The sequence below is a fragment of the Phoenix dactylifera genome, unplaced genomic scaffold (assembly GCF_009389715.1).
Source record: "Phoenix dactylifera cultivar Barhee BC4 unplaced genomic scaffold, palm_55x_up_171113_PBpolish2nd_filt_p 000908F, whole genome shotgun sequence".
NCBI lineage: Eukaryota > Viridiplantae > Streptophyta > Magnoliopsida > Arecales > Arecaceae > Phoenix > Phoenix dactylifera.
Window position 1 is genome coordinate 108,777 of NW_024068269.1, and position 26,669 is coordinate 135,445.

The 26,669-nt window shown below is 39.7% G+C and overlaps 1 protein-coding gene and 1 long non-coding RNA gene across 3 annotated transcripts; both read right to left on the reverse strand.

The window, feature by feature from the left end:
- Positions 1-7,356: 7,356 nt before the first annotated feature.
- LOC120107576 lies at positions 7,357-9,352 on the reverse strand. Of its 2 annotated transcripts, XR_005509295.1 has the most exons (5): positions 9,260-9,352; positions 8,472-8,564; positions 8,138-8,242; positions 7,826-8,055; positions 7,357-7,681 (listed from the first exon to the last, which is right to left on the reverse strand). It is a non-coding gene; the product is annotated as an uncharacterized LOC120107576 (long non-coding RNA). The 2 variants fall into 2 exon arrangements; XR_005509294.1 differs by lacking the exon at positions 9,260-9,352 and having other exon boundaries at positions 8,472-9,212.
- Positions 9,353-9,356: 4 nt separating this feature from the next.
- Positions 9,357-9,710, reverse strand: LOC120107575 (multiple organellar RNA editing factor 9, chloroplastic-like). The gene has a single exon (XM_039120905.1). It carries the CDS (start codon positions 9,708-9,710, stop codon positions 9,357-9,359), a length of 354 nt encoding a protein of 117 aa, XP_038976833.1.
- Positions 9,711-26,669: the final 16,959 nt, after the last annotated feature.

Consider the following 26,669-nt stretch of genomic DNA (forward strand, 5'->3'; position numbering starts at 1 on the left):
ATTCCCCCTAGGCTCGATAGGAGTACATCACATTTAGTGCCTAGGATTTATCTAGTTCTCATATGCATTTTACTTGATTGATGTATTTTGCACTTTATTTGATGAACATTATACTTTTGGCATTAGTGTACTACAATGTTTCACTTTGATCAACAGAATTTGGATTTTATCATTTATTGCTTCTATTTATTTATTGCTATACATTCTTTTGATGATAACAAAAAGGAGAAGAAGTAAGAAAAGAGAGAAGGAGTAATATAGGGGGAGAAGTAAGTTTGGAAATTAAATAGGAAGAGATTATATTCACTTAAGGGGGAGCAATATGTAACGATGAAAATTTTCAAAACAAGAAAATCTGAATTTCCAATCAAAAATTCTAAATTTGGTACATACTCCTCATGCCTTGATACATAAACTGAAACTCTTACTTTATCTCAAATTTTTGAAGTTTTATCTTTAATAAAATACAAAAGAAAGGGAGAGAAAATCAAAAGTTCAAAATGGCAATATTTGAATGAAAGAGGAGGAGCTTTCACTTTCAAATTTGAAAAGCTGAAATTTAGCAACTTAAGCTCTTTCTAAATCAAAACTTCTAAATTTAACATAAGTGTCAATTTGCTCGTGCTCAATATTTTGTAATCATCAAAAAGAGGGAGATTGAGGATGATAGTGTTATTTCGATGATTAAAACAACCATTGAGGGATTATCAAATTAATAAAACAGTTTAACGTGATACATCACTAATGAATACGATACCCTTGATACATTCATGATACATCAAGAGAATGAGATTAAGATGTCTTTCAATGATTAACAAAGAGATAAAATTTGTAGTAGAAAAGTGAAAGAGAACTCATGAATCTAATTCAGCAAAGTTTCAAGTGAAATATACTCTTAAGGGCAAAACAGTAATTTTTATTGTTAAGGGTATGTAGCTCTATCGTGATATGCATTCAAAATTGCTTGAAATATGTTTCATTATTTATATGAATTAGTCTAACCTTAAGATGCAGGAAAGTGTGGATTGAGTCGACCCCAGCTTAAGTGGAGTCGACCCTGGCACACCTTGGAACCATCTGGCACACCTCTGCAAAAATAGCACAGATGAACAGTAAGTGGAGTCGATCCCGTGTATCTTTGAGTCGACCCCAGGAGAGGAGCCAACCCCAAAAAATCTGGAGTCGACCCCAGCTTCAAGCCTCAAGAAAACAACTCTCTGGAATTTACTGAGAGGGCTGACCCCAAGTTTCCTTGAGTCGATCCCAGCTGGAGCCGACCCCAATGGAGCCGACCCCAACTGAACATGAGCCAACCCCAAGGATATGTGCTCAAAAACCACGTCTCTGGAATCCCTGAGAGGGTCGACTCCAATGGAGCTTGAGTCGACCCCACTATAGCATGGGTCGACCCCAAGATAGGTTGAGTCGACCCTAGTGAAAACAGCCGAAAATGCAATGTCCTGTGGTTCCTGAGAAGGCCGACCCCACTATAGCAGGGGTTGACCCCAGTGAAGTTTGAGTCGACCTCAGAGTAAGTTGGGTCGACCCTAAGTCTAATGAACAGTAAGTTGAGTCGACCCCAGAAAAGTTTGGGTCGACCCCAGTACGGGCAAGGGCATAACGGCTAGTTCTGCAGAAGTGCTTCTTGACCTCCCAACGGCTAGTAATGGATAGTTTTTCAAATCTAACCAATAGGGAGTGACCAAATAGAGGTGGGCAAGTATTTAAAGTGACACTATTCATCAGAGGAAGTATCTTTTGCCAAAAAAATAATAGTTCATTCAAGTCAAAGCAAGCCCTAGCATCCTTCATCAAGGTTCTTCATTCAAGTCTCAAAAGGGAGGTGGTTGAGCAATCTGAGTGTGCATTCAACAGCTCCACCAAACCATTGTGAAGTGAAGTAACCTTGGCAAAGAAGAGAAGAGCATCCTCAAAGCGATAACTATTTTCTTATCTCTTCTATTAGTGTAAAATTGTTATATTTGCTCTTTTAGGAGTTTCAAACTCTTTCTTTTTAATTACTTTGTAAGGTTGGTTGGTGAGCCCGTAAAACCAACGGTATAGGTTGTTGGTGAGCCCGCAAAACCAACATAGGTTTTTGGTGATCCCGAAAAACCAAAGTGTAAAGGTTTTTGGATTGTGAGCCCGAAAAGCAATCCAACTGTAATCCGTAGGATTATAGTGAATTTCTAAGGAAATGCTTGGGGAGTGGACGTAGGTGCTTAGGAGAGCACCGAACCACTAAACTTCTTGTGTATTTGTATTGTATATTATTCTAACTTCATTACATGCACTCAATTAATATTAACTAAACCACTCACTCATCAATTGATTTAATTAAGGAATTGAAAAATTTAGAAAAACCAATTCACCCCCCCTTCTTGGCTCGTCACCTTGGGCAACATCCTACACTTCACTTGTGTGACATATTAGTGTCTCCACACTCCTTGGTTAAGAGGACAACCAACGTATATGTCACACAATGATCTAATCTCGATAATGCTGTCGTCCTAGTAACAGCATTTCATTTGATTGCAAACAGTTTTAAGGACTTGAAGATAAATCCTCCTTTATCATAAAATAAGTCCTAAGAACTTCATCATATAAGAGTTCATTTGAAGATGTACAATGAAATGATGAATAATGCCAAATAATACTTTATTAATTTATCAATTTATTTACAAAATTCAATCATCAATATGCTGACAATTGACACTTAGGATACAAATCCCAACACTAATGTTAGGCAAATTGAAAGATAAATTAGAATCAATATATTCTGGATTTTTTTTTTTTAGAAGATATTCATTAAAATAGAAGTGTCCTCTTCTCCTTTTTGCAAATATATTCAACTTTTAGATTTCAAAGGTTATCATGAACGACAAATCTGAAATTTCTTTCAAAAATACTTTAGAAGAATTCTTATGTAATTTTTCAAATATTCAAGCATTGGAACCGATTTAATAAGAGATTTGATCAAAAGGGTACAAGAGAAATCATTGATGAGTATGGAATGCAAGTAAAAATAATTTTCATTAGGCTTTGTGTTGCCCAGATAGACAACCCAAGAGGGGGGGTGAATTGGGTTTTTAAATTAACTTGAATATTTAAAACTTTGTGGATGATTAATTTAAAACTATAGCAAGTTGTTTAATTAAAGCTAAGTGCTGTGAGTAGTGTCCGGGGAAGAAGATGAGAGACAATGCACTACAAACACAAAGTTTTATAGTGGTTCGGAGCTAACCCTTGCTCCTACGTCCACTCCCCAAGTCTCACTTGGGAATTTCACTATAACCCCCTTGGATTACAGCCGGTTGTTTTGCAAGCTCACAACCAAACTTGTTGTTTTACGAGCTCACAACGAACTCGGTCGGTTTTCCCAGGCTCACCGACTAGAACCAAACCCCGATTGTTTTCCCGGGCTCACAATCAAACCCTTACACACGTTGGTTTTAACTTGGCTCACCAACCAACCTTAAACCCCTTGATTCAATCCCCCGATTGAATCAAGTAAATACAAGAGATAGAAGAAAACAGAAAATAGCTTCTCAAAAAGCAGATTTAAAACAATATAATCGTAAAGGAGTTAGAAGCCCTCAAACGCTTTTAAGCTGGTGAAGAGGTATGGCTTCTGGAACTCCGGTCTCCTCTTGAAAGAGTGGTCGACTTGAATGCAGGAGGAGGAAGCTTTGATTGTTGGGAAGAAGTTGTTGGAGCAGTAAATGCAGATCTCCCCTTTTCGTTTAAGAGCACTTGGAGAGCTTGAAAACTTGAATGCTTGGAGTGGAATGTCTATTCTCTACCTTGCTACAGTCCTCTGTGGCTATTTAAGCCAACCCCCACGGAAACTAGCCGTTACTCTGCTTTTTCTGGCCGTTCTGCACACTCTGCGCAGCCTGACAATATGACCGTTGGTGGGTTGGAGTCGACTCGCGCGATCAGGAGTCGACTCGGCTGTAGCAGGAGTCGACTCACGCTTTTCCGGAGTCGACTCGGCAACTGTTCCAAATTTGAATTAAAGTTGCCGTCTTGACTGGGAGTCGACTCGTCTTGACCTGGAGTCGACTCGCCAACTTCTGGAGCTGACGTGGCAATTTTGGAGTCGGCTCATCCACTGAAGTCCGTGGATCCAAATTTGAATTTTGTCCACTCGAGTCGACTCGACTGTCCTGGGAGTCGACTCGAATCTCAGAGCCCGAACTCCCGATTCTCTGTCTTTTGGCTCATCCAGTCTTGGAGTCGACTCGAACTTCCTTGGAGTCGACTCGGCTCTCAGTTTCCGAAAGTTGGTCTTCTGCCTTTTGACGTGAAGCTTGTCTCGGAGTCGACTCGAGCTGTCTGTGAGTCGACTCGAATCTCAGAGGCAGTAACATGGTCTTCTGTCTGTTGATGGTCGCTCAGTCTCGGAGTCGACTCGCGTACTGCGGGAGTCGACTCGAATCTCAGAGTCCGAAAATCGTTCTCTGACTTTTTCTTTGTGTTCCTCTGAGAGTCGACTCTTACCTTCTTTGGAGTCGATCTGCCAACCATCGGAGTCGACTCGCGTTTCACTGGAGTCGACTCGAATCTCAGACCCGAAAACTACTCTCTGACTTTTCTTTGTGTTTCTCTTGGAGTCGACTCTTACTACCCTGGAGTCGACTCGTTGAACATTGGAGTCGACTCGCGCACTTCGGGAGTCGACTCGTTGACAGTTTCTGAGTTGAAGCTTTCTGTCCTTCTGTCTGTTCTCAGTCGGAGTCGACTCGTACTGATCTGGAGTCGACTCGAGCTCGTGCCAGTGAACTTGATACGCTTGGAGTCGACTCGTGATACTCGGGAGTCGACTCGAGTCTCAGACATTGGTTCATGCAGACTTCTTAACTTATCCAAAATACTATGAACCAAGTCTAGAAACACTTGGACAGGATTTTCACTGAAACACTCAATTGAATTCATTAGTAATCACAAGATATACTCAAATGCTTTGAGCTCATCAAAATCAAATGGGGTTTTAATCAATCACTCCACAATCTCCCCCTTTTTGATGATGACAAAACTTTGAGTATATGTAAAATGAATTGCTCATAAAGCAATGAAGTAAAATCCATAAATGAATTCAAATGTCTGATAATTTAATTTATCCAAGTTTGAAAGGAGTGAAATATTAAATTTCGGAGTTAAAGCTCCCCCTTTCATTTGGAATTATATAAGCCTTCATATTATGCAATCAATTGTTCGGCTTATATGTCATTAATGATTTAGCTTGATTAAAATTCAGATTCTTTCCCTCAACATATGCATTCAACTATGTTTTGATTCTCTGAATTTTCTTTTAATGCTTTGAAGTTTTTGAACTGAATTTTATCTTTTTAGAGGGAAAATCTGTCAATTTGTTCTTGAGTAGGATTCAGCTAATCTCCGAATATCCCTTGAATAGATTCTGGAGATTACTCCATTAGGAGCCCCAAAAGAGAGATAATGAGCCTCGAGGTACCGAATCCACTTAGAACAGATTTGTGTGTGTTATTAAGAGTTTATCTTTTTATTTATTTCTATTGATTTCTTTTACATATTTTTTCATATTTCTCCCCCTTTTTGTCATCATACCAAAAAGGAGGTAATCACACACAATCAATGGCACAACCAATCATCAAATGGCACATAATTGAAGATAAAATGTCTACTCATTGTATTGATATGAATGTGAATACATGTGAGAATACAATAAGTAAAGCAAAGCAAGACAAAACACAACTCAAACACATCTATGTCCTCCTCGAGGATGAAGCTCCCCCTCTCGAGGATGCATCTCCTCCTCTGGAGGGTGTGGCTCCTCCTCTCGAGGATGTGGCACCTCCTCTGGAGGATGGTGCTCCTCCTCTCAATCGGCTCTGCTCCATGAGGAGGGTGACTGCATCTGTCACATGTCCGAGCTACGTGATAATAGACGTGGTGGCTCTGCTATGTGTAGTGGAGAGCTCTGTCACCGACGCCTGAAGCCCAGTCACCGATGTCTGTAGTGCGTCCAGCTTGTCGATGAGTACATTCGACAAGCGCTCGGCCCCCTCGGTGGTGGTGTGCATGTCACGACCTATCTCCTCTCGCATCTGTCGAGTGGAGCTCGTGACCTCACTCATGCTATGGAACTGGGCCTGGACCAAACTCCGGATATTGTAGATCTCTTCCCGTACATGAGCCGTCATGTCAGTCACGGCTGTCAAGGAAGGGACCAGGGCAGAGGAAGTGGGCGCAGAAGAGGGAGCAGGCACCGAGCCGCGGATCTCCCGAAGCAGCTCGTCCTTCAGATCTCGGACGATCTCCTGCCGTAGCTCCCGGAGCTGCTCTGTATCAATACGGACCTCCATAGATGGTGGAACTGAGGAGGAAGGTCCGGCAGAGGTGGTAGGAGCAGGAGGAGTGGATGGGAGGTCTGGATGGTCTGGAAGGTCTGGGTAGTCTGAATCTGGCTCAGGACTGGGTGATGGTCTGGTGGTCTGAGCAGTGAGAGTGGACTTCCTAACCCAGATCCCTTCTCTCTTCCGAAACCCCATCCTGTGCATAGTCCCCGTACATAAGCGATCAGTCCATCGCAAGGCACGAGAGGGTTCCCTCTCAGGAATGGAAATCTCGTACTGCCTAAAAAGAAGAGTGAATAACATCCCGTATGGGAGTGAGAGCCTAGGTCTATCTAGGGGCTCACACATATACCTATAAATGAGCTTTAGGAAGTTGATCGGGGTGTCCTGAAGGATATAGGACATAATAGCTAAGTCCCTCTCATTCACAAAATCAAATCTCCCTGTCTTAGGGAAGATGGACCTGGACAGAATGCTCAAAAGGATTCTCACTTCAATAGGAAGTGAGCTAGCAGATACCTCATCTAGGGGCACTACAAGAAAATACATATTCAGCGACTAAGATTCTAGTCGCTGAATAACCATATTTGGTCGCCGAAACCTTTTCGCGACTAGCATACTCTTCGTCGCCGAACCCTAGTCACTGAAAGGTTTTGGCGACCAATATTGTGTAGTCACCTAAGGTACGCCAACAACGACCAATGTTTGGTTGCCGAAGAAAATTTCAGCGACTAAATCTGTTGTCGCTAATTTCAACGCCGACCAAATAGTTGGTCGTGGAATGTTTGTCTTCCGCTACCCAAATGTCTATCTTTCCCACCAATAGTTTGGTCGTAGAATGTATTGGAATGCATTGACAACAAACATTTTTTGGCAGAAAGTATTAACCTGTATTTAATTAACAATTCAAATTATAAGCTTAATATTTATTTTTGGGCTCGTTCCAAATCCTGTACAACCAACACAGCCTATTCAATATCCATATTGCACAATACATTTGCTCATCCAAATAGAAGTATACACAATGTTGGAGAATCCATAATCATTCATTATAAATCATTATTTATAAGTCTAAAGTCAAGCATACCTATTAACCATACATCATAATGTTTCATCCATACCATATGTTAAGGTGATAATCATCACCAAATACATCAAAATGTAAATTAAAAATTCCAAAATATCTGATCTTGCTATTCATCCAAACCACCATCATGTAGAAAAAAATATTCTTATACCAAAAACTTGATTCTGCTTGTAAACAACTCCACCATGATCATCTGAACAAAAGTTATCCATGTACCAAAAACTAGATTTCATATGCTCATAACTCCACCATGTATCTGAGAAAGCAAAAAAGAATACACAATCAATAACCATATATGAAAAATAATAAACTAAAATTCAAGTATAAATTCACAATGACATTTCGCTTAATTTGGTTAAAATCTCTAAATAACCTACGTAATATAAATGAGAATACATACCAACGAGTATTTGTACCACCAGTTGAATACATGGCCCCATCATGATGGATAGATGACTTGTGCGTTTGAGTCTTTTCCTTTTAGAACTCTATCACCAAACTTGTAAGATGTGCAATTTGCTTCTGTTCTTCCTCTCGCTCTTCTCTTTCCTCCTCACGCTCTCTTCTCTCCTGCTCCAATTGCCTCCGCAGCTCCTCACGCTCCATCTCTCACTCTTTTCTTTAAGAACTCTGTCACCAAACTTGTAAGATGTATATAAACTTGCAAAAACAAAAACTGATTTAAATGATTATTGAGATTTTAGATACCTACATGTTTCACGGCACAAATAGGATCAATCCACTCTTTGTTCTTCTTGGTATGAGTTTGCTTATAGAATTCTGGAAATTCTAGGTTTTCACAACCATTAAACTCCGGCTGCAAAGTGTAATTTAGATTAGCATATAGCCACTACATAATAAGAAAACTAGAATAACTGTCAAATCTACTTGCATAAAAGGATTCCAAAAATATACTTGCAGCAAACTAGAATAAAAAATCTACTTGCAGCAAATTGTCTATTTTACAATAGCCAAAACTATCCCATAAACTGTTTCACAGGCAGTTCACTAAAAATATAGCCAATACATACTCAAAAACATATTACCGGTATAGTCATTGTTGCAACAAATGACCGAGATCCTGAATAATGATTGTACTCAAGCTTTTTCCTATTCTTTTTGCCAGCTTTTGATCTCACCTTCAAAAAAATACAAATTAAAAATCTAAATAAAACATTATAATCTCACCTTTTGGTTTCTCACACGACGTCCCCTACATGCATACTTTTCTCAAATAGAGGAATAGGGAATTAGGAAAATAGTAGCTTGTTGATGTAGTCTGAAAGGTGGTCTTACAAGAAGAAAGTTATAGCATATAAACTACTTTGTGGTCCTTAATCATCCTACATTTGGAGTCCGAAATAATCTTCCTGATCAGGGTACATCGAGTGGTCAATAATATAGCCACACAACCACATTGAACACTCACCTGACTGGCGTTTGGAGTGAAGGGTGCGTGGCTACCTCCAGCATATGAGCAGAAATTCCATTGACTAGCCAGGACATATGCTCAAGTATCCACAAACTAGTGTGCTTGCATGAACACTTGTTATAATATCCTTGTATTTCATTTCATCACAATGACACAGAGTTAAATTAATACAGTGTAAATTTTAGCTATCACATTTGGCAACTTTGTTAATTTGATGCTTATTTTATCCTTTCAGACATTGATGCATTTTTTTTCCATTTATCTCTTTAAAAAAAAAGAATGATACCAGAACAGATAAATACTTCAAGAATGATACCAATCATCATGATTCCAAGAAAGACATTCAGGAAAACGGTCATAGTTCATTAAAAATAAAAATAAGATAACAAAATATGAAATTACCATGTATCAAGTTGCCGGACATCAGAAATCTTGAAAAATCTTCAGAAAGAGGATCCCTGTTCCACAAAGATTCGATCTTTTTAAATCTTAAAGCCCTTTACCTTCCGAGAACGGTGGCGAGGGTGTTGAGGTAGGTCTCGATCATCTGCTCCCGGGTGGGGGTGGGGTCCTTGGGAAACTCCATGACGATAAGCCAGTGGTTGTAGTCGCATCCAGGCAGCAGGATCGTCTCTCTCGGCTCGCTGCTGCTGCTCCTCCTCGAGGAGTACTCTTTGTCCGCCGCCATCGCCCGGGCCAGCCCTGACCGGAAGGCTGGCCGGTGGTGGGACGAGAGAGGGGGAAGAAAGGAGTTGGGGCGGAGGGCGGGGACGAGGGTGTGGCGTGGGGCCATTCTAGGATTCGTAGAGGAGAATATTTGGGCCTTGAGGGAGGAGGAGCTCATGGTCGCCATTGGAGCAGAAGAGGGGGGGGGGGGGGGGGGGGGGTGGAGATGGAGATAAGGTTGGGATTGGGGGGTTTTAGGGTTTCGTATGTGGGAATACCGGGAAAGTAGATTTTTATGTTTAGGGTATGGTTTCGACTTTCAAGCGCTTGCCACTTGGAACCTCCGAACTAAAGTGGCAATTTACCAACCCGTCAATCTAACCAATGCACGATCCATTTCAGGCAAATTTAGGTTCACTATAAATAAATTTAGATTATAAAGATGTCACTTATCTATATCTATTTATTAAATAAATTAGATTTAAATTTAAATTTTAAACATATTTAATCTATTTAATAATTAGATCGAACCATAATACGATATATTTAGCCTACTTAATATATTTCTGACATGCGTAATCTAGCTTACTTAATCTGTTTAGTTTATTTAAATATATTTAATTTATTAAAAATTTGTTTATTATTTATTTAGTAAATACGACGGATTCATATATGAAATTTTGACTTGTTTAATAAATAGGTCGAATTCGGATTGATAAATTTTTGATCCAATTCATATTTGATCCAATCTATATCTGACCTGACCCAATTGCCACTCTTCTGCTCCAAATTAATGTCAGCATCTGACTCCTGATATTATTCTAAACTATTTTGTGTATATATATTTTTTTATAAGTTTCTCGTGCAAAACAACCATTTTACATATAAAACCTCATTCTATGTAAATAATGTAAGTCAGTCTCTCATGTAAGCCGTCCGCAGTTTGCGTCCAGGATCTTGAAAACCCTCAAGAATTGCTATTGGATTAGTTCTTCCTCTCTAGTGGGAGAGAAACAATAAGAACACAGTAAAAAGTGGAAATACATTTATCAAATTGCATAAACCCATACATGTATATGGAGGCATGAATGAATGTGCATGTATAGAGAGATACAAGGAGTCAAGCACCGAGCTCAAGCTTTTAAAATTATATTATAATAATAAAAATAAAAAAGAATTTAAGTATGAAGAAAAGTTATGGGATTGAGATTCAGCCGAAGAGACGAGGATATGCCTAAGTGAATTAAGGTGTTAAACGACACTGTTTGAAAATAAGCAGTTTTTTTTTTCGAACTTAGAAATTAGCATCTTACAGGGGCTAGTACAACATTGTTCGGTTTTACGGGAACCTTCCACTACCAAAAGTTTGGTCACTAAAAAACTCAAACTTTCTGCCCAATTTTTTCATCAGAAAAAGGCGCCATTCGTAAAAGTTTTCTTGGACTAAATTTTTTTTAGTCGCTGGAGGTGAACCTTTAAGGACCAAAATTTAGTCACCAAAAGTTTTACCTCCAGCCCGCGCGAAATATTGGACTCGTGCCAACTTGGTATTGCTTTTCCGCAACCAAATATGCATTTAGTCGGTGTAGGACAATTATTCAGTAGCTAACAAGAATGTTGGTCGCAGATAGCCTTATTTTCAGCGACCAAACTTTAGTTGCCAAACGTTTTACCTCCACTCCACCAACTTGGTTTTGATTTTCCGCGACCAAATATACATTTAGTCGGTGTAGGACAATCATTCAGTAACTAACAAGGATGTTGGTCGCAAATAGCCTTATTTGCGGCGACCACTATTCATTTAGTCACCGAAAGTGGTCGCTGAAAGTGTATTTTTTTGTAGTGGAGGGACTGAGGTGGATGCCCTAAGACGACCGTAAGGGCCGCAACTCTATCCTCAGGGTGTGCGGGAGCCACCCCTACTAATGGAAGGTGAAGGATATAGGCAATGAGGTCCTCTGTGACACGCAACGGGACACCTACTACCGTGCCCTCGATACCTCCATCTCCCCGATGGACGGTACCGTAAAATTCTTGAACTAGGCTAGGATAGGTGGGAAGGTCCAAAGTGAGGAAGTACTCTAGCCCCTGGGCTCTAAGCCTATCACCTATGGTGAACCCTTCCCGGGAGAGATAGTCAAAGTCGACATACCTCCCGGTGGTGACGGCCTTCCCGGCCAACGGCCTTGCGGGAACCGCCCTAGGCGGGGAACGAGCCGGAGGTGGTTGCCTCGCGGGATCGTGTCGCGCCTTGGAGCGCCGCTCGGGACCGGCCTCGGGACGGGACCTCTTCCTAACGACGGTCTTACGAGGCATCTTGACCTAAACGGGAAGAAAAATACCTAGAGGACGGTGAAGGACCGACAGAGGAAGCTCGGGACGGACCGGAAATGACCTAGGAACGGACGGAAACTCAATGTCCGGCGAAGAATCGACGGAAAAAGGGCTTGGAGACGATCGGGGATGACCTAGGAGTCGGCTCTAGGGCTTTGTGAACAGTGGCGGCTTGAGGAAAAGTGTTTGCGAAACGACAACCCTAGGGTTAAAAAGTCGGATCTCGACTGCGAGTCGACTCCCCTGAGTCGCGAGTCGACTCGACCTCGAGTCGACTCCAGAATATGCGCGAGTCGACTCTCTGTTAGCGCATGTAGACTTCGTGTCGACTCCCGACATTGTGCGAGTCGACTCCCCCTCAGCTGCCAACTTTGCGAGTCGACTCCTGCAAATGTGCGAGTCGACTCCCCCTTAGGAGCCGGCTCTGAAACTTACTCGAGTCGTCTCTAACCTTGGCACGCACCTAAAAACCATGCCATAATCGTGCCAAATGAGGGAAAATCAGCTAATTAAGAACTGATTTGATGATCACTGTATAGAAACTCTATTTTAACCTCATTCTAATCATCAAAATCAATTAATCTAGTGAAAAACTCCCACTAGGATGGATCAATCACTCCTAATCCCCTTCTAAGCACACTAAACCTCTCTTTACTTAGGGGTTTTGTAAAAATGTCTGCTAATTGATTATCAGTACACACAAATTGGAGTGACACATCACCATTCAATACATGATCTCTTATGAAGTGATGTCTTATCTCAATGTGTTTAGTTCTTGAGTGTTGAATTGGATTTTTAGTGAGATTTATGGCACTTGTGTTATCACAATTAATGGGGATTTTATCTTGTTTAATGCCATAATCTTCTAATTGTTGTTTAATCCATAAGATTTGAGCACAACAACTCCCGGCTGCAACATATTCAGCTTCTGCAGTGGATAATGCAACCGAGTTTTGTTTCTTGCTAAACCATGAGATTAGGTTTTCTTCTAGAAATTGACAGGACCTGCTGGTACTTTTTCTATCCAGCTTACATCCAACGAAGTCTGAATCTGTGTACCCTATTAAGTTTAGGCTAGATTCTTTAGAGTACCACAGCCCTATGTTCTTAGTTCCAATTAAGTATTTAAAGATTCTCTTAACTGCAGCTAGGTGTGATTCTTTAGGATTAGCCTGATATCTAGCACACATGCACACACTAAACATAATATCAAGCCTACTTGCAGTAAGATACAGTAAAGAACCTATCATACCTCTATAAAGTTTTTGATCTACAGATTTACCAGATTCATCTTGGTCTAACTTGCATGATGAGCTCATGGGGGTGCTGATTGACTTGTTTCCCTCCATATCAAACTTCTTGAGCATCTCCTTGATATATTTTGCTTGATTGATGAAGATGCCTCCTTCAGATTGTTTGATTTGAAGCCCGAGGAAGTAGTTCAGCTCTCCCATCATGCTCATCTCAAACTCACTCTGCATCAAATCAGCAAATTCCTCGCAGAGGCGATTGTTAGTAGCACCGAAAATGATATCATCAACATAAATCTGTACTAATAACATATCCTTATTTTTCTTTTTCAGAAATAATGTTGTATCTACATTTCCCCTAGAGAATTCATGTTCTAATAGAAATTTACTAAGTCTCTCATACCATGCTCTAGGTGCTTGTTTTAGTCCATAAAGTGCTTTGTTCAGTTTATACACATGATTAGGGTATTGATGATTTTCAAAACCAGGAGGTTGTTCTACATACACCTCCTCATTAATAAACCCATTTAGAAAAGCACTCTTTACATCCATTTGATATAGTTTGAAGTCCTTAGAGCATGCATATGCTAATAGAAGTCTAATTGCCTCAAGTCTAGCTACGGGAGCAAAGGTTTCATCAAAATCTATGCCTTCTTCTTGATTATAACCCTTTGCTACTAGTCTAGCCTTATTCCTTATAACAATTCCATTTTCATCTAGCTTATTTTTATATATCCATTTAGTACCTATAATTGGATATTCAGAAGGTCTCTCTACTAGATCCCAAACCTTGTTTCTAGTAAATTGATTTAGTTCTTCTTGCATTGCATTTATCCAATTTACATCATTTTCGGCTTCTTCTATATGTTTGGGCTCAAAGTGTGAAACAAAAGCTAGATGATTATTCAAATTCCTAAGGGATGCTCTAGTCCTAACCGGTTGTGATGGATCATCTAGAATTAGTTCCTTAGGATGCCCGTGAGCATACCTCCAAGCTTTAGCTAGCCCATGATCCACTATAGGCTCTTGGTTTGACGATTCTCCTTCAATCAACTTTTGATTATCATCTTGTAATCCCATCTCATCTATCTTTTCTTCAAGTATTTCAATATCATCATCAAAATTAACCTTCTTACTAGATGAGATGTCACTAGAGTCATCAAAAACAACATGTATAGATTCTTCTATAACTAGGGTTCTTTTATTAAAGATTCTATAGGCTTTACTAGTTGTAGAATAACCTAGGAATATTCCTTCATCAGATTTAGGATCAAATTTTCCTAGATTATCTTTCCCATTATTATGTACACAACACCTACATCCAAAAACATGAAAATAGTTAACTTTTGGTTTTCTGTTTTTCCACAGTTCATAAGGTGTTTTCTTTATAATGGGTCTTAATAAAACTCTATTTAATATATGGCAAGAAGTATTAATGGCTTCTCCCCAAAAGTACTTAGGGAGGTTACTTTCACATAACATCGTTCTAGCCATTTCCTCTAGAGTTCTATTCTTCCTTTCCACAACTCCATTTTGTTGTGGTGTCCTAGGTGCAGAAAAATTATGGGTTATCCCCTTTTTACTACAAAATTCATCAAATAATTGATTTTCGAATTCGGTACCATGGTCACTTCTAATGGCTATGACTGAAGACTCTCTAGCATTTGTTACTTCCTTATGAAATTTTTTAAACATAGAAAATGCTTGATCCTTATGTGCTAGGAACATGACCCATGTGTACCTAGAATAATCATCTACTATAACAAGACCATATTTATTTCCACCTAGACTTGTTGTTCTAGTTGGACCAAATAGGTCCATGTGTAATAATTCTAGAGACCTAGAGGTAGAGACACATTTTATGGATTTAAAGGAGTTCCTAGATTGTTTGCCAAATTGACATGCTTCACATATTTTGTTCTTTTCAAATTTTAATTTTGGCAAACCTATCACGGAGTCTCTTTTAACTAATTTAGTTATTGTGTCCATGCTTGCATGACCTAACTTACGGTGCCATAACCAACTAGCATCATTATCTTTAGTTTCATTTACAACTAGACATTGGTTATGTTTTGCAAGATCTTCTAGGTCTACAATATATACATTTCCACGTCTAATCCCTTTAAAAACTAAGCTATTATCATTAGGATTTGTTATAATACATAGTGATGGTTTAAACATAACATCATATCCTTTATCACATAATTGACTGATGCTTAACAAGTTATGCTTAAGACCATCAACATATCTGACATTATCTATAAAAGTAGAAGGGGTGATTTGAACTTTACCAATACCAATGATGTGACCTTGGTTGTTGTCTCCAAACGTCACAGCACCTCCCTTCTTAGCTTCAAGGGTGAAAAATTGGTCTTTATCACCCGTCATGTGCCTTGAGCAGCCACTATCCAAATACCAGCAATTTTTGTTGACCTTGGCTGCAAGACACTCCTACACAAGCAAATCATGTCATCTTAGGTACCCAAGTTTTCTTGGGTCCTTCATGGTTAGTCAAGTTGGTTCCTTTTGGAACCCATACCCTTTTAATCTTTCTTTTAGTTTTCCTTTTCCTATAGTCACATGCATTTGCCTTATGTCCTATATTTCCACAACAAAAACAGATCATTTTCTTAGTTTTATTTTTCCCAGCTTTGACAAAGAAGTTACTAAGAAGTTTTTGTTTATTTTTCGGTTTATACCCTAAACCCGCTTTATTAAATACGGCTCGTTGACTGTTAAGTATCATGTTTAACTTTTCAGAACTATATGTGAATTTTTCAACTAAGGGTTTGTATTTGTTAAGTTCTTTAGTTAATGTTTGATTTTCGGCTTTTAGATCATTTAGTTCTTTTGTTAGATCCTTGTTTAAGACTTGTTTATGGTTTTTGAGTTCTGAAAGTTCCTTAGTTAGTTTTTCATTATCTTTAGTTAAGGTATTAGTTTTCTTAATTAAGAGTTGGTTGCTTGTCTTAAGTTCTAGATTTTCTTTGGTAATAGCATCTTTATCCTTAATTAAAGAATCATACTTACGGATATAAGTTTGGTTAGTTACTTTTAGTTTTCTGTTTTTAACATTAACATTGTTGACCCCCTAATGGATTTTGATGAATACAAAACACTAGAGCATAATTCCATTATATCTTAACAATTTAATTAAGGAATTCATGTGTTTTATCTAGAATATTGTTGAGAAATGTCTAGGCAAGTTTCCATAATTTTTATGAATTCATTGAAGAATATTTTGAGTTAATGAAAAAGTTCAGGGACAGCCGAGACGTCTCCTGATAGTTTCAGAGACGTCTCTGGCACAAACAGGAAGAACTGGCACACTTGGAGACGTCCCCGGCACCTGCCGAGTCGTCCCCAAGGCAGCAGAGTCGACTCTCTCAGTAGCGGAGTCGACTCTCTCAGTGGCGGCAGAAAGGCAGTTTTCAAGAGATATGCGCGAGACGTCCCCACTGTACGCCGAGTCGTCCCCGCAGGTAAAAAGGAGAGTTCCCGAGTCGTCCCCAAGATAGCCGAGACGGCTCTCTCAGGGTTTTCCAGAGAATGGTTTTTTCGGTGATAAGGCAGCGGAGTCGACCCTGAGACAGCGGAGCCGTCCCCATGCATAAAGTGCAGACGAGCCGAGACATCCCCTGAAAGAGCGGAGTCGACTCTCTCAGGGAATTCCAGAGGACATGTCTTTCGGAGATAAAGAAGCGGAGTCGTCCCCAAGGCAGCGGAGTCGTCCCCACTCAAAAAGTGCAGACAAGCCGAGACGTCCCCGTAAAGTGCCGAGTCGACCCCAGACAACATAAAAAGTAAAATCCTGTAGGCGAGACGTCCCTCGTTGTAGCGGAGACGTCCCCGGAGCGCCTGGGACGCGACTGACAGCTTTTCAGGTTTGGTTTGAATTTCAAATCCTTCTCTTTTTGTTTCTAACGGCTATATTTACTTTTTGGGCTATAAAAAGGGACCTCTTAAGTGGTTCTTAACAACTCTTCACCAACCAAAAAGCTAGATCATTCAAGAGAGAAGTTAGAAAGAAAAGCTCAAGGGAGTGAGTGCATTCAAGGAAGGAAATCAAGTATTCTCAAGTCTCCCAAGCGATTTCAAGCTCAACCACTCTTGTGCGCTCGGGATTCGAAGCTCACACTCAACCCTACGCGCTCCACCTCGGAAGAATCAACATTTTCCACGCTTCCAACGGCAAAAGGATTCTTCCGGGTTACATTATTCATAATTGTTATATTTGCTTCTTAGAGCTTTTATTTCTTTTTGTAAACTCTTTTATTGTGGTGCTTGTTCCAGTCAAGGGACTTGGAACAAGGGAAAGGCGTCCCAAGCCTAAGAGAAATTGGGGGTTTTAGGGTTTGTTGTGAGCCCGGTGTAAAACAACGAGTTGGGTAGTGAACTCGCAAAACTACCGTACTGTAATCTTGGATTATAGTGGAAATTCTCAAAGGCGCTTTGGGGAGTGGATGTAGGAGCGGTGAAGGCTCCGAACCACTATAAAATCGTGTGTTTGTGGTTGTCTCTTCTTATCTCTTTATCTTTATTTTAGTTCATATATTTGTGTGTTTTATTTTTAATTAGGCAAAAAGTTTTTAAAACACCCAATTCACCCCCCTCTTGGGTGACCATCTCTGGGCAACAAGTGGTATCAGAGCGGGTGCTCTGTATATTTCTTGAAAGACCTAACCGTCTTAGCCAAAGATCTAGATGGTAACACCCTTTAACAATGTTCCTGCCGAGGGGCAAGCAACCAATAGACCTCCACTCTTCAATGGGACAAATTATACCTATTGGAAGACGAGAATGAGAATTTTCATTCAAGCACAAGACTATGCCTCGTGGAGGGTTATAGTCAAGGGACCACAATAACCATCACACGTGGTGAATGGCATTCGAGTTTCCAAACCTGAGGAGGATTGGGATGAGAATGATGATAGGATGGCTCAACTCAATTCTAGAGCCATGAACTCATTATTTTGTTCTCTAGATGTAAATGAGTTCAATAGAGTCTCTACATGCAGTTCCGCTAAGGAAATATGGGATAGGCTTGAAGTTACCCACGAGGGTACAAATCAAGTCAAAGAATCCAAAGTGAACATTCTAGTTCACAAGTATGAATTGTTTAAGATGAAACCTAATGAAACCATCACATGCATGTTTACACGTTTTACCGAAATTATTAATGGTCTAAAAAGCTTGGGCAAATCTTACACTAACCCCGAACTTGTGAGTAAAATTCTCAGGTCACTGCCAAAAGCATGGAAAGCAAAGGTCACGGCGATTGTAGAAGCCAAAGACCTCAACACCTTGGGGCTAGAACAACTCTTGGGCTCATTGATGACGCATGAGCTCACGATGAAGCAGCATGAAGAAGAGTTGCCAAAGAAAAAGACAATCGCACTCAAGGCTACCTCAAGTGTATGTGAAGAAGAGAGCAGTGAGAGTGAAGAAGAAAGTCAAGATGAGGACTTGGGTTTGATAGTAAGGAAATTTAAAAAGTTCATGAGAAGAAAGAAACCATTCCCAAGAAAGAAATTTGGAGGGAGAAATGATTGGAAAAAAGAAAAAGAAAAAGAAAGAGACCCAATCGTATGCTATGACTGCAAGAGACCGGGACATATTCGTTCCGAATGCCCACAACAAAAGAAGCATTTTGGAAAGAAGAAGAAAAAGGCATTGAAGGCAACATGGGATGACAGTGACACATCATCCTCCGAGGAAGAGAAGGAAGAGACCGCCAATCTATGCTTCATGGCGCTCGAAGATGACGAGGTATGTCAAAACCCAACTATAAATTTTACTTTAGAAGAATTATATGATGCTTTTCAAGAACTTATGGGTGATTGTAGTATGTTAGGAGCAAAGAATAAAGAATTAAAAGCCTCAAATCAAAAACTAAAGAAAAATATTGAAAACCTATTAATTGAAAAGGAGAGCGTTAAAAATATGAACACTACTAACCTAAAAATCGAAAATTCAAGACTTAGCACTGAAAATGAAAAGGCAAAAACACTAATCAAGGAATTAAATCTAAAAGTAAATTCCCTACTCAATAGTAATACCTCACTTGCGCAAACTGTTGAATCTCTTAAAAAAGATATGAAAGAACTAGTTAAAGAAAATTTGAATCTTAAGAATGAGGTACATAAGTACAAGCCAATTGTTGAAAAATTCACACAAAGCTCTGAAAAATTAAATCTTATTCTTTCAAATCAAAGAGCTGTTTTCAATAAAGCTGGATTAGGATATAAAACTAATAAGCAACAAAAGTATCTAAAGAATTTCTTTGTAAAAGCAAAAGACGTAAAAACTGAAAAACCAACATGCTTTCTTTGTGGAAAGAACGGACATAAAGCCTACTCTTGTATTCAAAGAAAAATCCAAACTAACAAGGGTACATTTGTAAAAGCTAAAAACATAACTAAAGTATGGGTGCCTAAGGGAGTCAACTACACTAACCACGAAGGACCCAAGAAAACTTGGGTACCTAAGAGCCTCACATGATCATTTTGCAGATATGCCTTGCAGCCGAAAATAAAAAGAGAATGTGGTATCTTGATAGTGGTTGCTCAAGGCATATGACCGGTGACAAGAGTCTCTTCATCACCTTGGAATCAAAAGAAGGAGGAGTAGTCACATTTGGAGACAATGCTAAAGGTCGAATTATTGGTGTTGGTAAAATCTCCATATCACCCTCCTCATTTATAGATAATGTATTGTTAGTTAATGGACTAAAACATAATTTATTAAGTATAAGTCAATTTTGTGACAAGGGCTTTAAAGTGTCATTTGAATCATCACTATGCATAATTAATAGTCCAATTGATAATGAGATCATACTCACAGGACATAGGCATGGAAACGTTTACATGGTAGATCTTGATGATCTCACCATGAGGGATGGCCAATGTCTTGTAGCCATGAATCCCAAAGTCAATGAGACTAGTTGGTTATGGCATCGTAGGTTAGGGCATGCTAGCATGGATTTAATCTCTAAATTGATCACAAAGGATCTAGTCAAAGGACTACCAAAAATAGACTTTGAAAAGAATAAAATTTGTGCGGCTTGTCAATTAGGGAAACAAACAAGAAGTTCTTTCAAGTCTAAGAACATAGTCTCAACATCAAAACCCTTAGAACTAATTCACATGGATTTGTTTGGACCCACTAGAACTGCTAGTCTAGGGGGTAAGAAATTTGGTCTTGTCATTGTTGATGATTTTTCACGTTTTACATGGGTTTCATTTCTTGCACACAAAGATGAGTCCTTTCTCGCTTTTGTCAAGTTTCATAATAAGGTTTCGAATGAACTCAATCTTAAACTAAAAGCAATTAGGAGTGATCATGGTACCGAGTTTGAAAATCAACACTTTGAAAAGTTTTGTGACGAAAATGGTATCAATCACAATTTCTCGGCACCTAGGACACCCCAACAAAATGGGGTGGTAGAAAGGAAGAATCGCACACTAGCAGATATGGCTCGTACCATGTTGTGCGAATCGGATCTACCAAAGTATTTTTGGGCTGAAGCAATAAATACTTCATGTTATATCTTAAATCGTGCTTTAGTTAGATCCATCTTTAAGAAAACACCGTATGAGTTGATAAAAGGTAAGAAACTAAATATAAGTTATTTTCATGTTTTCGGTTGTCGATGCTTTATTTTGAACAATGGAAAGGACAATCTCAGTAAATTTAGTGCTAAATCAGATGAGGGGAGCTTCTTAGGTTACTCCTCATCTAGCAGAGCATACAGGGTCTTCAACAAGAGAACTCTCGTTGTTGAAGAATCCATTCATGTTGTTTTTGATGAAACTAATGGAGATTCTTCTAGAAAAGAAGAAGATGGTGATGTAGGTATACTTGAAGACCAAATGAAGGAACTCTCCACTCAAGACAAACAACATGAGGATGAGATCAAAGAAGATACAAATCAGCGAGATGAAGGAGATCAACCTCCATCAAGAAATCAAGATCTTCCTAAAGAATGGAGGTATGCACATGGTCATCCAAAGGATCTAATCCTTGGTGATCCTTCACAAGGTATAAGAACTAGATCCTCTTTAAGAAACACTAGTAATTATCTTGCCTTCGTTTCGCAAATAGAGCCTAAATCACTAGAAGAAGCTGAAAAAGATGATAATTGGATGAATGCTATGCAAGAGGAATTAAACCAATTCGAAAGAAATGAAGTTTGGACTCTAATGAAAAGACCCTCTAATGTTTCAATTATAGGCACCAAGTGGGTGTATAGAAATAAACTAGATGAAGATGGAATAGTAATAAGAAACAAAGCTAGGCTAGTGGCCAAAGGATATAATCAGGAGGAAGGAATAGATTTTGATGAAACTTTTGCTCCTGTTGCTAGGTTAGAGGCTATTAGACTGCTTTTAGCATATGCATGCTTCATGGATTTTAAACTCTATCAAATGGATGTAAAAAGTGCATTCTTAAATGGCTATATAATGGAGGAAGTTTATGTAGGACAACCTCCAGGTTTTGAAAATCACTTACATCCAGATTATGTGTATAAATTGCATAAAGCATTGTATGGACTTAAGCAAGCTCCTAGGGCATGGTATGAAAGATTAAGCAATTTCCTAATTGAGAACAAATTTAAGAGAGGAAATGTAGACAAAACCCTCTTTATTAAAAGAAAAGGAAATGACTTATTGCTTGTACAAATTTATGTGGATGATATAATTTTTGGTGCTACTAATGATAGTCTTTGTCAAGAGTTTGCCAAGCTTATGCAGGGAGAATTTGAAATGAGCATGATGGGTGAGCTCAACTTCTTCCTTGGGCTACAAATAAAACAATCAGAGGAAGGCATCTTCATCAGTCAGTCCAAATACATCAAGGAAATGCTGGAAAAATTCAAGATGAAGGATGCAAAAGAAATCAGCACACCCATGGGCTCAAGTTACAAGCTTGACAAAGATGAAAAAGGTAAAAGTATAGACTGCAAATTATACAGAGGTATGATAGGCTCTTTACTTTACCTTACTGCTAGTAGACCAGATATATTATTTAGTGTTTGTATGTGTGCTAGATACCAAGCATGTCCTAAGGAATCACACTTGCAAGCTGTTAAGAGAATTTTTAGATATCTAGTAGGGACATCTAATGTAGGCTTATGGTATTCTAAACAATCTGACATAAATTTAATTGCTTATTCCGATGCTGATTTTGCCGGGTGCAAACTCGACAGAAAAAGCACAAGTGGCATATGTCAATTCTTGGGTGCTAATTTGGTTTCTTGGTTTAGCAAGAAACAAAATTCAGTTGCCTTGTCCACAGCTGAGGCTGAGTACATTGCAGCTGGAAGCTGTTGTGCCCAAGTTCTTTGGATTAAGCAACAACTTGAAGACTTCGGTATCAAAATGGATAATATACCAATTAAGTGTGATAATACAAGTGCAATCAATTTAACAAAAAATCCTGTTCAACACTCTAAGTCAAAGCATATAGAGATTAGGCATCATTTTATTAGGGATCATGTGCTGAAAAATGATGTGATGATTGAATATGTATGCACTGAAAATCAATTAGCTGATATCTTTACAAAGCCCCTTTGTAAAGATAGATTCAACTTCTTAAGGAATGCTTTGAGCTTGTATGATCCTAGCAAATGAATTGAACTTGTATTGCATTGTTTGCTGCGTAAACTAGTAATCAACCTCAAGGTAAACATAAGTGAAAACATGAATTCATGTAAGCTAAATGACGAACTGTTTGACTTTCCGGAGGATGGTTACCCTCCCTTGGACTCTTCATGGAGATATTTTCAGAGCCTATTTCATAGGTATTCGAAATTTGGTCAAACATTCCTCATTTCAATATTAATAATTCAAAAATCATTATCAAATTATTATAGGATGTATCATTAAGGGGGAGGATCACAAACAAATTCACTCTAAGTTTATCAAAAAAAAAAAAAATCATGTTGATTAGGGTGATTAAACAAAAATTGGGAGAAGATAGAATTCAGTCTGAAATTTTTCAGTGCCGGAGATGTCTCTGGCAAATCGCAGAGACGTCCCCCCAGGGGAGACGTCTCGCCTTAGTCGCGGAGACGTCTCGGGGACCGAAGGAGGGCTTTTTAAATAGGTCGAAATCGCTCGAGCCGACTCGAGCTTTCTCCTTCATTCCCGACCAAAACGAAAAACCCTAGCCTCCATTTGCTCTCCAGCTCAAATCTTAGCCTCCGTTTCACAAACCCTAGCATCCATGGCACCAAAGAAAGCTAGGACAACCCGTGGGAGGCGACCTAGAGTAGCGGCCGACGGTGAGGAACGGCGGGAAGAAACCTCCGCGCCTTCTCCTCCGGTTGCTCCGCCGACCACGACGATTTCCTGTGCAAATCGCACAGTCACGACTGGTAGGTACATCGATTTCTCCTTTTTAGATCATGAGGGGTTCTCTATTGGAGAGAGACTCCGAGCTCAAGGGTGGGAGCACCTTTGCACACTAAATACCTCGACCTATCCCGGCCTAGTTAGAGAGTTTTTTAGCAATATGGCATTAGGGGACCAAGGGTACACTGGATGTGTCCGGGGGACATTAGTGGAAGTAAGTGAAGATGTCCTATCCACTGTCCTACAAATCCCTAAGGACGGTGAGGCTCCAACCTCACTTCCCCAAAGGGAATTAGCCCTAAATCTGCTGTTAGGACAAGAGGACTGCGGCCCTCTTGATGTTATCAACTCCCAAGACCTAAACGCCGAAATGAGATTACTTTTAAGTATTGTCAACTGGGTCTTGTTGCCCAAAACCGGTCGCTTCGATTTTGTTTCGGAGCGAGACTTAGCTATTATGCGTCATATCCTACAAGGGATCCCTCTAAACCTTCCTAGACTCATGCTAAATTACATTGCCCTATGTCATAGGTATTCTAGGTTTAGTATACCCTATGGCATGATCTTTACCTTAATCTTTAAACACTTCAAGGTTCCCATTCCAACAAATGAACCTGCAAAGGCCTTGAGAAACACCGACTACTATAATGAGGGCACAATGAGAAGAATGGAGTTTCATAAGATAGATGGGTCGTGGGTCAAGGTTCCAAAAAGAAAAGCACAAACCATAGAGCCTGAAATCCCACATCATGAGTCTGACCATCACTCTCCTCCACCTAGCCACATGAACATCCCTGATATTCCCTCCAGCTCAGCTGGACCTTCCACGTCCATGCCACCACCTCCTCCAGTCAGTGGGCCCTCCTTCCTATCAGAGGATCAGATGCACACCTTAGCATCTGCCATTTGCTAGCAGATAAGGGAGGAGATGAGATCCATGATCTCCACAGAGTTGGCCCCCATCAGAGCTTCACATGAAGGGCTTCTACAAGAGATGAAGGATATTAGAAGTCAAATTGAAGCTACAACACAAGAAATAATTGGTGTGAGTGCCACCCAAACCATCAGATCATTAGAGCTCAAGGACAGCTTGAAGAGCATTTCCAAGAGTCTTAAAGAGCTAACAAAGCCAGATGGCAATGTGAGCACCTTAGTTGCCCAACTCAGAGGAAGAATTGAAATGGCAACTATAGAGTTTGAGGCACTTGTGGCAGGTTTCCACAAGTCACAGGGAGATCAATTTAAGACCCTCATGGATTCTATCAATGCATTCATAGATGCAGCTTGTAAGGCTTATGCACAAAGTACATCTAGTAGGCCCCATGAGCAACGTCGCCGATGATGGATATCTTGTAGGATCTTCTTTTTGTAAATCCTAGGCTATTTTGAAACACCTTTTGTATTAGAAATCAATACTTATAATGATTTCTTCTTTTGACTATGTACTGACTTCAAAGGTTTATGATGACATATGAATGAATACAATCTCTTTTGAACACTTTGTGTACATTGCCAATTCTGCGTATGTGTTTCTGTGATTGTGTATGTGATTGTATGATATGCCATAAAAATCTTACCACATACCTTGAGTGTTCAAATTTGATACAAAGAAACAATGCACATAAAACAGGGGGAGCACATCTTGTGATAACTATGTTAAACTAAAAGATAAGTCTGAAATGAATTCCAAAACAAAGGGGGAGTGATATGAATACATTAATAGAAATGACTTGGACAGGGGGAGCACAACTTGAATATCCTTGAGTAAAATGAATGCTGAATTCCACTATAAATTGAGTCTTAAGCACCTAAGGATAATTTGTCCCCTTCATGTTGCTGACAAAAAGGGGGAGTAGATAGTATATGGAATGCAAAATTTATAATAGATATTGAATATGGAGATATTGAAAGGGGGAGTATGAAAGGGGGAGTAGACATGGATATTGAATATGGAATGCAAAATTTTTTAATCATACTCCAAAGTTGAATTAGGAAAGATAAAATTGAAGAATATTGATTTTAAGATAATTGCCCTTCTGGAAAAGAAAGGGGGAGTCAAAAAGAATCTAGCTTTCAATTATCTTCAGCATCAATATTTCATTTTAACTTGATTCAAACTCAGTTCATATGCCAAAATCATTTAAGAACTATAAAGATCAATTTTATGCACAAGGAAAGAACTGAATTGAGTGATGCACATTGTATCTAGGCCAAAATATTATACTTGTACATCCGATCAAATACTGTGTATATGTTTAAATTTCAAATTTTGCATATACTCAGTATTTTGTCATCATCAAAAAGAGGGAGATTGTTGACCCCCTAATGGATTTTGATGAATACAAAATACTAGAGCATAATTCCATTATATCTTAACAATTTAATTAAGGAATTCATGTGTTTTATCTAGAATATTGTTGAGAAATGTCTAGGCAAGTTCCCATAATTTTTATGAATTCATTGAAGAACATTTTGAGTTAATGAAAAAGTTCAGGGACAGCCGAGACGTCTCCTGATAGTTTCAGAGACGTCTCTGGCACAAACAGGAAGAACTGGCACACTTGAAGACGTCCCCGGCACCTGCCGAGTCGTCCCCAAGGCAGCGGAGTCGACTCTCTCAGTAGCGGAGTCGACTCTCTCAGTGGCGGCAGAAAGGCAGTTTTCAAGAGATATGCGCGAGACGTCCCCACTGTACGCCGAGTCGTCCCCGCCGATAAAAAGGAGAGTTCCCGAGTCGTCCCCAAGATAGCCGAGACGGCTCTCTCAGGGTTTTCCAGAGAATGGTTTTTTCGGTGATAAGGCAGCGGAGTCGACCCTGAGACAGCGGAGCCGACCCTGAGACAGCGGAGCCGTCCCCATGCATAAAGTGCAGACGAGCCGAGACGTCCCCTGAAAGAGCGGAGTCGACTCTCTCAGGAAATTCCAGAGGACATGTCTTTCGGAGATAAAGAAGCGGAGTCGTCCCCAAGGCAGCGGAGTCGTCCCCACTCAAAAAGTGCAGACAAGCCGAGACGTCCCCGTAAAGTGCCGAGTCGACCCCAGACAACATAAAAAGTAAAATCCTGTAGGCGAGACGTCCCTCGTTGTAGCGGAGACGTCCCCGGAGCGCCTGGGACGCGACTGACAGCTTTTCAGGTTTGGTTTGAATTTCAAATCCTTCTCTTTTTGTTTCTAACGGCTATATTTGCTTTTTGGGCTATAAAAAGG